This window comes from Balaenoptera musculus, chromosome 2 (genome assembly GCF_009873245.2).
Source record: "Balaenoptera musculus isolate JJ_BM4_2016_0621 chromosome 2, mBalMus1.pri.v3, whole genome shotgun sequence".
Classification (NCBI taxonomy): domain Eukaryota; kingdom Metazoa; phylum Chordata; class Mammalia; order Artiodactyla; family Balaenopteridae; genus Balaenoptera; species Balaenoptera musculus.
In genome coordinates this window covers 4619033-4631787 of record NC_045786.1, presented here as the reverse complement: position 1 = coordinate 4631787, position 12755 = coordinate 4619033, and the positions used below count along the sequence as shown (strand labels likewise).

Genomic DNA, 12755 nt, shown 5'->3' with positions numbered 1-12755 from the left:
AATATACATCTTTTTGACCAAATGAGCAGGTTTTCTCCCAGCAAGAGGACCCTTGTGAACCTGAAGAAGATCACTATGGTCGAGGATGGGCAGCGAGGCTTTACTGCAAATTCTGTCACTGTTTTCTCTGGCTCTCTAGAGAAGTTTCTAGAAAAAGACTTCTAGAACTTTCTCCCTCCTGTTATGACTGAGATTCTTTCCTAGGCTTAGTCTCTATTTCACTTTTCTTCTAGCCAAAAGGAAGAAAGCTCCACGTGAAGTTTCTTTTGAAGATTTCTAAGGAAAAAGGAGGCTCTAAGCACCGAATATGGAGAAAGAGGTGGGTCCATTTCAGCTCTTAAGAGGATGTTTCCCCCAGAAAACTGTCCTTTTTAGTGCCTGCCCTCTCTACCATGTTCCGGTGGGATCTGTCTGCCGAGGGTCCCCTGATTCAGCGGCTTCCCAGAGGAAACCTGACTTTTCCAGGCCAGGTAGTGGCCCCCAGCTTGCCCTCCCCATGGCCCCATCCTCCAAGGAGGGCCAGGAGGTCCGGGGCTGTTTCACTTCCCACTTCCCTGCAGGCCGGCCCGGCTCCTCACTTCTCACCGGCCCCCTCTCGCCTCCCCCCTCTTCCTCATCCCTCTCCCCCCACGTGTCCCTCTCTCCCCTTCCCCTGTGTCTGCTCTTCTCAGAAGTTAGCTTACAAAGCAAAGCTGTAACTTTGAATTCCTGTTTTTCCAACCGCCCTCATGTGACAGGATATCTCCTTATTGGAGGTTTTCCCTAATTTCAGAAGCCCTTTAAAAGTGGGCCCTCCCTCCAAACGTCTTTTCAGCCGGGCGTTCAGAGCGGGGAGGAGGGCAGGGCGAGCCGGCGCCCTCACTGTCTTGGTTCTCCCGGCTCTCTCCTCTCCATCCTTGCAAGAAGAGGATCAACTCTGGGCCATGAAGCTGTCCGCGCTCCTGGCTTTCCTCTCTCTCCTTCCGGTTGCCGTGCAGCTCCTGGGTAAGTCGGCTCTGACCTGGAAGCTTTCTGACTTGGGGCCTGGGGTACCCCCTCCCCTCTGGGTCAGGGTTGAGGGATTTCTTCCACACCTGCGGGGAAGAGAAAACAGGGCTTCCGCACCACCAGCTCTGCGGCAAACCTCCGCCTGGTCCCCAGGCCTGGAAGCCGGGCACCCGGAGGAGGCGGCCGCTTGGCAGGTCAGAGGGGCCGCCTGACCTGAGCGCCACGGAGCCCCATCTTCCTCTTACCTCTTCTCTCATCTGCCGTCGCCTCTTCCCTGCTTTATTCTTAGAGCGATTTCCTCTGTGGTTGGCCGATTCTAGTTTACAGTTTCTACCTAACCCCCAACCAACAACTTCTGAGTGTTTTTGGCCAAAAGGAAGGCGGCACTGGTGTCTCTCTTCATGGTAGGTCTAAGGATGGATTGCAGATCGTCCTCCCGCCCAAAGATTCCATGGGAGTTTTATAACTCATTTTTTTTTCTGTGAATGAGCCATTAATTTGTTTTTAAATTGGATTATAGTTGATTTACAATGTTGTGTTAGTTTCAGGTGTACAGCAAAGTGAATCAGTTTTACATCTACATAGATCCACTCTTCTTTAGATTCTTTTCCCATATGAGCCATTACAGAGTAGAGTTCCCTGTGCTATCCAGTAGGTCCTTATTAGTTATCTCTCCTATATACAGCAGTGTGTTTATGTCGGTCCCAGTCTCCCAATTTATCCCTCCCCCCCTTTACCCCCTGGTAGCCATACTTTTGTTTTCTACATCTGTAACTCTATTTCTGTTTTGTAGATAAGTTCATTTGTACCCTGTTTTTAGATTCCATATATAAGCGAGGTCGTTTGATATTTGTCTTTCTCTGACTTACTTCCCTCAGTAGTGAATGAACCGTTTGCTCTAGCTTTTACTGCTAGAGAGTTCATCCTTATCTCTGTTCTACATTGATCCTTATCTCTGTTTTAAGTTCTTCAAACTGATTAATTCCTCTCCACCCTCACCCTTTTTTTTTTTCCTGGAGATTGATGATTACTCATGAGGCATAGATTCAGAGCTTTTCAGAAGCCCAAAGACATTACGGAGTCTCTCTCTTCTGTTTCTTCAGTCTTAACCTGCTTTACCCTTGGAATGAGAGTGCCTGTAGGAATTTTTATTTCCAGGTCTCTTTTGACATGAGATGAACGGGATTTCCACTTTGAAATGTTGGCTCCCCGATCCCCCGTCATTCCTCTCAAATCAGCAAACGCTGTCTGCGCCCAGCCTGTGCGAAAGGGCACTCCATGCCCTGTTGAGTTGGAGGCAGGTGGGAGTTGGGGCCACGGAGGAGACGGAAACTCCCCACCCCCAGGAAGCCTCCCAGGGAGAGTGTTCGAGCACAGAAAGCATTAACTCACCATGAGCCTGAAGTAGTGGGGATTATAAACACACAAGCAAAGGCAGTATGGTTTGCACCTGGCCCCTGCCAGGAAGCTGCTTAATTTCTTGGTGCTTGAATTTTTCTGTGTGTAAAGTAAGGAGCACTGTATTACTTGCCTCATCAGTTGTTGCAATGATTCAATGAGTTGAACTGTGTAAAATATTTAGAACATAATATGACCCAGAGTGGTTGCGTCCTAAGTGTCAGCTATCAATAGCAGTGACTTTTTTTTTTTTTCCCATGATAGCAATCAGTTGTTCAATACAAGTAGTAGAGTTAGCATTTAAAGGAGAGGTTTCCCAAAAAACAATGGCGAGGAAAGAGTCCTGGAGTCCGAGGAGACATTGTACCTGAGTCCTGGCCACACAGTGCATCCCTCAGAGAGTAAGGAGGGGTGTGACAGGATGGCAGGGTGAGCCCCACATCACCCCAGTCTTCATCTTGAAAAACTGTCTTGTGCAAGAGGATTACTATATTCTTTGTGATCCCGAAGGTTAAAACTAAGAGCAGTGAAAATCTTCTAATGGTTGCGCTGTCTCAAATAGAATGTTCTGCTTAGGGGTAAGTTCCGTGTCACTAAACGTCTTCAGACAGACACTGGATGGGACCTGGACCCTAACCCAGCGCCGTCCAATAGGTGCATCATCGGCCACATTATGCAGCCACCTTTAAAAAAGTAAAAAGAAACATTGATTTTATGAATATGTTTTGTTTAACCCAATGTATCTAAAATATTATTAGTCAACATTCATCAATATAAAACTTACTGGGATATTTTTACGTTCATTTTTTAAAATTAAAATTTCAACATCCAATGTGCATTTTATACTTACAGGGCATCTCAATTCAGACTGGCTTCATTTCAAGTGTACAATAGACCCTTGGGGCTAATAGCTACCATACTGGGCAGCACAGATACCACAGATACAGCCCCTACATTTATTTTTTTCTTCTTCTTCTTCTTTTTTTTTTTTTTTTTTGACCACACTGCGTGGCTTGTGGGATCTCAGTTCCCAGACCAGGGGTTGAACCAGGGCCCTCGGCAGTGAGAGTGCAGAGTCCTAACCGCTGGACCGCCAGGGAATTCCTGAAGTTTCCTTAAACTTGCTCTTAATGTTTTGGGGGCAAAAAGTCTTTCTCACTTTGCTTAGGAAGTTTTCCCTCCTGGAGACAGCAGGGTGCCTTGCTGTGATGAATGTCTTCCTCTTCATAGACACAACTATGGGAGAAGCAGGAGGGTGCTGAAGAATCTTTACTTAAAGAATAAAAGCAAAACAAAAACAAAAACACGTATAAGGGAGCTCTTTCCAGAAAATTTTTTATTAACTTGAGAGCCTTTAATTCTTATTTGACCTTTTCTTGGGCCAAGTGGCACATGAACGGAGGTGTCTGGATAAAAACAGAGCACCTACTTAGTTAGCAGTAGAATAAAGAATATGCGAACTCTCCGTACCCCCTCCTCTGGACTCCCTTCCCATTTATATAACCCACAAAAAAGATCTCCCCGCTTCCTGTGGTTTCTTTCCAACCCAGACCCCTTTCTCCCACTTCCCTGAGAACATCCCGCATCATCAACGCCACGAGACCCCTCGTTGTACCTGGATGGGGCCGGGGTGGCCAAGCACAGCAGAGGGAGAGTGACTTCTTGCTCTTGCCCTGCTATCTCTTTAGCAGGAAGAACTGCATTCAGTGCCAACGTTTAGACCTCAATGGGGATATAACTGTGGTAGAGATACAGTGAGAGTTGCTCAGGCACAGAGGTTTAACTTGAAGTTGGGACGGTTTGGCTCACAGGCAGTGCAGTGGCGGTAAACTTAACAGTTGGTTCTCAGGAGAGAAAAAGCACTGATTTGTGGCATGGAGTGATTTCCATGGTGTGAGACTCCCACCGTGGTTGATTTCAAACTACCAGCGTGATGCCACTGGAAGCAGAGCTGGGAAGAGGTGCCAGTAAGAGGCACTCACTGGCCCGTGAGGGTGAAAAAAAGCAAAACCAAACAGAGTGAATGTGACCTCTAGCACACTGCTGTGCTGCGTCCAACCTCCTTGTTTGTGGGTAAGAAAACTGAGGTCCTGACAGGTTAAGTGATCTTTCCAGGGTCTCACTGGTTAGTGGCACAACCTGCTGAATGCTCAGGACTGCTGACTCCCAGGGCCATGTTCTTCCTATTAAACAGAAGCAATGCGTTTTTGCTCAGCAAATGATTGGTTTAACACCAATCTTGGACGTCTTCAAGGAACAGTTGCCCACTGCCTGTTCCCTTACTCGTTTTCATTTTTCATAAAATTTTCCTTATAAATTTCTATTTTCTCCTTTCTTTCTCCCTTCCTTCCTTTCTCTTTCTTTCTCTTTCTTTCTTTCTTTCTTTCTTCTTTCTTTCTTTCTTTTTCTTCTTTCTTCTTTCTTCTTCTTTCTTTCTTCTTTTCTTTCTTTCTTTCTTTCTTTCTTTCTTTCTTTCTTTCTTTTCTTTCTTCTTTCTTTCTTTCTTTCTTTCTTCTCTTCTTTTCTTTATTTCTAGTCTCTCATTTCTTCCTTCATACACATGACTTGTTTTGGATACCAGATTTAAGACATACTTTCTGACATTGTTGACCAAAACCAAGTTTTTGTCATCTTTCTTTTTTCAATTGCTCTTATAGTTGTCTATTTTTCATGTTGTTGTCCCAAATGACCTCTGATTTTTCTATAATTCAGATATGAAGATCTGTGGATGTAGGATATTCCAGATATAGGTAAAGAAGACAATTGCTTTGTTGAGTGACATTTCAGTGCCTTCTGAGGGTGTTGGACCTAATTTCTAGGTAGGAAGAGTCACCACTGGTTAAATGTGAGCTTTCAAGAATCAAATACGCTTGAAATAAGTCAGAAAGAGAAAGACTAATACCAGATGATAGCACTTATATGTGGAATCTAAAATATGACACAAATGAACTTATCTATGAAACAGAAACAGACTCACAGACATAGAGAACAGACTTGTGGTTGCCAAGGGGGAGGGGGGATGGGGGAGGGAGGGATTGGGAGTTTGGGATTAGCAGATGCAAACTAGTATATAGAGAATGGATAAACAACAAGGTCCTACTGTCTAGCACAGGGAACTATATTCAATATCCTGTGATAAACCATAATGGAAAAGAATATGAAAAAGAATATATATATATATATGTATAACTGAATTACTGTGTGCAGCAGAAATTAGCACAACATTGCAAATCAACTAGACTTCAATAAGTTTTAAAAAAGAAATACAGAAGGTAACCTGTCAAAAAAAAAAAAAAAAAGAATCAAATACAGTCAACCTCAGTTAAGACAAAGACCCTCGTCTTCAAAGGGACCTGGAGATTACAGTGATGACACTGATCCTGAAACCTGGCCTGAGACTGAATCTTGAGCAGCTAAGGGAGAACCAGGAGATCACAGATCACAAGGGGAGTTGCACAGGAAAGTAGCTTCCGAAGTGGTTTGTTATCTGCATGGCAGAGAGAGAGGGAAACTGATGTCGATGTGAGAACGGCAGTGTCCTCTTGCCTCTTGGCGACCATCAAGCATTGTTGAATGGAAATACCGTATGGTTACATTGGCCCATAGAGGGAACTAGTGGAAATCAGGAGAGTAAAAGTGAAAGTAGAAGGAGATAGGAAGGCAAGTGCCCTTTCAAAAAGAATTGAAAATGAAAGAGAAGTAAGCACTGTTGGACAGATTCTTCTAATTACAGACCAAGTTAAGGTCACAGAGCCCTTTCAGATCTTTAATCACTTTAAGTAATTGCTTTCAGATCCTTAATCAGATCCTTAGAACAACCCAGTGAGATGGGTTGGGTGGGTGTTACAATCCACATTTTACTACAGGAGGAAACTGAGGCTTGGAAGTCAGCTAGCCATTAAGGACCAGAGCTAATTCTTGACCATGGTCTTCTGGCTCTGAGGCTAAGAAGTAGGTGTAATTTACCAGCTGGAGTGTGTCCATCAGGAAAGACAAAAACGTGCTTCAAGACGACAGTATGTCAAAGAAGGACTTAGTCCCTCTCTTTGTATCAATTGTTTAGACTTTTCACTTGGAGATGGGAAAGAGGACACTAACATTTGAAGGTTTACTCTCTGCAAAATGATATGCTGGGTGCTTTGCTTAAATTATCTCACTTAGAAAGTTCACAGCAACTCTATCAGAGAACATTATTATCCTCATTTTACAGATCAGGAGTTGAGACTAGAATGATTAATTTAACTAAGGCAACACAGCTAGTGAATGGTGGAACCAGCATTTGCCTGCAAGTTTGCTGACCCGGAAGAATATACCTCTCTCCACCACATCACCTGGAAACTCTGGGGGTCTCCATTGTCTGTGTCCTTCTGTCCTTCTCTTTGGGCTGCTGCAACGGTTCTCTGTTTCTCGTTTCATCTGTTTGGACCGTTTCACATTGCCTTTAAGACTGATTTTCCCAAGTTAGTGATAAGAATACACTTACATGTATCAAGCAATTTCTGTGTCAGGAACTGTTCTCAGCGCTTTATTTAGATGATCTCATTTAATTCTCACAACAACTAGCCGGTCCTGTGCTTTCCTCCTTATTCTTTGGGGGGGAAAAGGCAGCACAGAGTAGTTTAGAAACTTGACCAAGGTCACACAGCCAGTGAGCAGTAGAGCTGTGATTATGTCACAATCAGGTGGACATGATACATAAAGATTAATTAGTGTGGTTATGAGTGGAAGAAGAAAAAGTTGTGTAGTGTCAGCGTCTTACCTACAGGTTTTGTTTGTTTGTCTTGAAATTGGGGGAGAGGCTGGCATTCTGAGGTAGAGTATTAGAGCCTCAGGAGGGGATGGAATCCAGGACACAGGTAAAGGGATTAGCAGGCTGAGGGAGAGCTACTGAGATGGGAGTGAACGAACCCAGGGAGGGTGTAGATACTCCTGTCTTTAGGAGAGGAGGCAGGAAGTTGGCAGAGTTCCTTATCCCAGCCTCTATTCTTTCCTTGAGGTCACAACCCATAATGGATTCATACTTGGACCTCCCCAGATAGCCAAATGCAGTGACTTAAATTAGTAGGTTCTCTGGAGATTTGATGAATGAATGAAGGATTGAAGTGGTAAATAAAATCATTCTCAATTTTTCCTTTATCCTTTTGTTCAACATCGCTAAACCTAATAGTGTGATCCTTAGTTTTCTCCCCTGCCCCCAGCACTTGTTGTAGTTTCTTTTTTTTTTTTTTTTGCATATACTAGGTGCATAATAGATATTTATTTTTAACTTATAAACATTATAACTTTATAAAAATAAATATTTATCTATTAACTTAATTTCAGTTCTTTGGAGACACATCTGTGGGTGTACATTCACTTATAGGGGCTAATGGATAGATTCTTAGTTTGGATGGCTCAAGGTGGTGACCTCTGACAATGATTTGAGTGAAGTAGTTTATTTGGGAGCCAGTCCTGGGAAAGACTAGCTGAAGGGTGCAGACATGAGACCAGAAGAAAGGCCGCTGGTCCATGGTGGGTCCAGTGACCCCTGTGGACAGCTGTAGCTCAGCCTTGCTAGGCGCCCTGGGTGACAATGTAGGATGTGCGCCCCAGAATCATCCTGCCCACGGTGCAAAGATTGGGGCTGTTAATTCGTCTATAGCCATTGGTCACTGGTAAAGGGCTACTCCTAGGAGGCGTTCGTTCTCTGACCCTACTGGTCTTCGCAGTGTGTGAAGCGTTCTCTGATGGCCAGAAAATGCCCCCGGGCCCAGCGGTGTGGTGATGCCATTGGGAAGTGGGGCTGGCGCTCACTGAAATGGCAAAAGGCAGGAAGAAATGGTTCCGGTAGCACCTGCTACAGAATACCCACTTATTCTCCTCTTACCCAGCTTCTCTTTCTTCCAGAAGTTACTAGCTTTTATGCTTTCATGTCAGCATTTTATGTATTGATGGTGGGGAAAGCCTAAAAATATATAAGGAAGTACAGCATATAATAGTTAATATCTCTAACTTGTCACCTTTAGTAACCTAACTTTCTTTGCCAGTAAGTTTGGAAATTTAATGACTTGCTCAATGTTATCATTTTAAAATGGTTAAAATGTGCTTAAAAGAAAATTTGTACCTGTGCTATTGGATATCTAGGTTTCAGCCATTTTTAACCTGAGGCATGGTGTGGAAACTTCTTGCTTCTTTCCTAAATGTATTTTGACCTTTGATATTTCTCCCCTTGAAGTGTGGGCTCCTTGTGGCAGGGAATTTGTGTCTGGTTTGTCTTTGCATTGTCGCTAGCATGGTGCCTGGCACCTATTTGTTGAAAAATAAATGTGAGGTTAGTAAGACTGAGTTAAGATGGATGGCGGGTCTCTTCAATCCTGTAAATACATTTCTGATGTGTAAGTATCATCTGTTATCATTTGTTCAGCTTTGCAATACTTCTGTTACAAAAACATAATTAGTATAGAAAACAAAAATTGAATGTTTATCCAAATGAAACATTGGTCTGGTTAATAGTGACAAAAATGCCACAAGCTGTCTTTTGGTCAAGGTCTTGAATCACTTTCAGAGGAAGAAGTATGACATTTTAACTCAGAGACATCGCACAGAGACAGTGGTAAAAGCCAAACTTACATGTTGACTAGTTGAGGAGAAGAATAATGTATGAATGCAGGATCATAAAGCGATGATTTACATTTCCTTGTATTGTCTGTCAAAGGCCAATATCAACTTGCACTGCTTCCTAATGTCAAAGATAAATAAAGGAAACAAGAAGAGATAAGTTTGTATTGAAACAGAAGCTTTCATTCCAAGTACTCCTTTTTTAAAAAAAAAATTATTTATTTATTTATTTATTTATTTGGTTGCGTTGGCCTCCTTAGTTGCGGCTTGTGGGCTCCTTAGTTGTGCCTCTCCAGCTCCTTAGTTGTGGCACCAGGGAAGTCCCCAAGTACTCCTTTTATAAGTATAAACATTTATAAATCACTCTTTGGTAAAAATAAAATTTCAAGGGAAAAAGTCATATGAAATAGACCCATCATCATTAATCAACTATTAAATAAAAGAATGTAACTGGGTTAACAGTCAGGAGATGCTTCAGATTTAATAACTATTCTTTTATTCATTCAACTAATATTTGTTGAGGGACTATTATGCTCCAAAAAGAGAGAATACAGCACTGGATTGGAAAGATAAGTCTTCTACTCAGCGAATTACATTCCAGTAGGGGTACAGACAAAACACAAGTAACAAACTTTTAGAAATATATATTTTAAGATGGTTATGAATCATATATAGAAAATAAAAGAGTAAAATTTGGATTGTTAGCTCACTAAGGATTTGGCACTTGAGTTGGAACCTTATGAGTATTTCAAGAAGAGGGAACTTGAAATACAAAGTCTCTACAGTTGAAATGAGCTTAAAGTTCTTGAGGAGCAGAAAGGCTTTGTGGCTGGAAGGTGGTGAGTGAGAACAAGGGTGGAGGAGAGGTGAGAGCAGAGGGTCAGCAGGGCTGGATCGAGCCCCATCTAGTAAGCTGTGACCTGGAGACTGGAGGGTTTTGTTCCCACGTGTGCACTGGTCCTCTTGAAGGGTTTTTAAATTTGGGAAGAGATACGGTAAAACGCAACAAATCTCTCCCAACCTAGAAACCCTCTCCCTGAAAGTAGAAGAAAAAGAAAATAATTTATTATTGAATAACTATTCAAGCAGACTGTGATATGCACGGTCGATCTGCTAAAGAGATGGCAAAACAGAGAGAAATCTGACTCTTTTATATGGCTAAGTAGAAACATTCCATGACATTAGGTAGGGTTTACAGTTTGGAGTCAGGTGACATGTTAAGCCCATCTCAACCAGGAAACTGGGAGATCAGGCATTATCTCTGATGATTCCGTTTCAAAGCAAGGAAGATCAGAGGAAGAATTGTGGCTTAGTCTGGGGTGTGGCAGTGGAGATGAAGAGAAAAGAATGGATTAGGGTATTTGTATTAGTCAAGTTTCTCTGGAGAAACAGAACCAGTAGGGTGTGTGTGTGTGTGTGTGTGTGTGTGTGTGTGTATCTCTGTGTGTCTCTCTCTCTACGTATCATCTATCTATAATCTGTCTATCTATCTGTCATCTATCATCTATCTGTCATCTATCTATCAATATCTTTTTGGAGAGATTTATTTTAAGGAATTGCCTCGTGCAGTGATGGAGGCTGGCAGGCTGGTAACTCAAGAAAGAGTTGATACTGCAGTTCAGGTCCAAAGACAATCTAGAGATAGAATTTCCTCTTCTTGAGGGGACCTCAGTCTGTTTCCTCTGAAGGCCTTCAACTGATTGGATAAGGCCCACCTACATTATGGACTGTAATCTGCTTTACTAAAAGTCTACTGCTTTAAATGTTAACCTTATCTAGAACAAGAACAAAAAACCAAAAACCTCCCAAAACAACCTCACAGCAACATCCAGACTGGTATTTGACCAAATGTTTGCATTCCATGTCCTAGCCAATTTGACACATAAAAGCAACCATCATGGTATGTGTTGGGGTAGAGCCAACAGATTCTACTTTTGTCCTAGAAAGTGAAGGAAAGCTGGAAATCTAGATGACTCCTAGGTTTTTGGCTTATGGATCTAGGTAGATGATGGTGCCATTAACGAAAAAGAGAATATTGGATGTTTGCTCATTAAATACCATCATATTTAGAGTGAAATTAAGATGGAACTACAGACAAAAATTAAGTACCTGAAATAACAGTCAGGTAAGTATAAAAATTCTGAAAGAGGAACACTATTCATGCAATAAGACTTCCAAGCACCTTACCTTAAATGGTTGGTTACCAACTGGTTGGTTGACTGAATTTAGACAGTTACTAAGTGTTGGCCACTCAACAGTAAAATCAAATGGCTGAAGTAGGAGGTGGAAGATAGATTTATTGTTGGGATGGTACTGAGAAAAACTGTGAAATGTGGAAGGTAAGTCTAGATAGGAAAATAACAGGTGGAATAGCCAACACAAATGAAATGTAAAGGGCAATATGGCTGAGTCTACAGATATCTATGGTAACATTTTCAGAGTTCAGTACCTTTTTAGATTAGCAGATTTACATTTGTGTATGGTGAATTATCCTATAACTATTTCTAAAGAACATTTTATCTTCTTATTTCCTGGGTTTTACTGTGAACAAAACAAAATATTATTAACATTTTAATTTTATTACCAATGCACAGTTACTCATTTTGCCTCACAAAGATCAAGCTTGGGAAGGCCTTCAGTTAGATGGGAGGAGATTGGGTCGACACTGCATGTTCTGTTGACAGGCGTCAATTCCAAAGATGCCAGCAGAAGCAGATGTTCTGAATTCAGGCTCTAGTGAGTCCCGATTCCAAGAAATCAAACCAGCAGACATGAGGAACCCAGCCAAGGAATCTAGGCAGAGGTTCGAAGTAGCACTGAATTAGGAACCCAGGCAAGACAGAGGCAAGAGGTCTCTAACAAGTGTAGACAAGAGCAGATACAGCCGGAGAACATATTCTTTTGAGGCAAAGATCCATTATGACCTTGAAGTTGATAGTCCAAGACTGATCTCCGAGTGTAAGTGGAGCCAACCCCACGGGGTGCCGAGGACAGTAGATAGAATTTGGCTTGTAGAAGCAAAGGCCTCTCTTAGTGGCACTGTGATTACTTTGATAATTTCACTGGGATGACCTGACTGAAATCGGGATTAGCAGATGCAAACTATTGTATATAGGATGGATAAACAACAAGGTCCTACAGTACAGCACAGGGAACCATATTCAATATCCTGTGATAAACCATCATGGAAAAGAATATGAAAAAGAATGTATATATATGTATAACTGAGTCACTTTGCTGTACAACAGAAAGTAGCACAACATTGTAAATCAATTTATACTTCCATAAAATCAATTAAAAAAAAATAAATCGAAGTTGAAATCAAGTGTAAAAAAAATACCAAGCTCATTCAGCCAGACACTCAAACATCTGTAATACTATACCAGCTCATTTTGAAAGAACCTCTTAAGTAGAAAGAATTTAGTCAAACTTCACAAAAAGTGTTTAATTTATATTTGTGCCACAAAAATAGAGTCAGTTCCTTCCATTTGTCTATTAAAAAATAGACAAAAAAGAAAAAAACTTTACATGATGAAACATGAATTCAATTTTGATTTAAAGGACAAAAATATGCTTACCAGATCTTTTTATTCCTTTTTTCTTTTTGTCAAGAGGAAGTTGAGTTTTGCCAGCTAGCAGCTATGTACTATAAGCAAAAATTATCTATACATACTTATTTAAAGTACCAGCCCCAAATTACAAGTATAAAAAAACTGTTATTTATAAAGTTACTCTCATAAATACTACCTTAAATGATATAAAACCTACATTTA

At 41.6% G+C, this 12755-nt stretch overlaps 1 protein-coding gene across 1 annotated transcript in view; it reads left to right on the top strand.

Moving 5' to 3' along the window:
- The first annotated feature begins 799 nt into the window (after nucleotides 1–799).
- Nucleotides 800–12755, top strand: part of MRC1 (mannose receptor C-type 1) — an 88691-nt gene continuing 76735 nt past the window's right edge. Inside the window, exon 1 of the mRNA XM_036843396.1 lies at nucleotides 800–984. Within this exon, the coding sequence (XP_036699291.1) occupies nucleotides 924–984 (61 nt within the window). The 5' untranslated portion in view covers nucleotides 800–923. The remainder of the gene's footprint in view (nucleotides 985–12755) is intronic.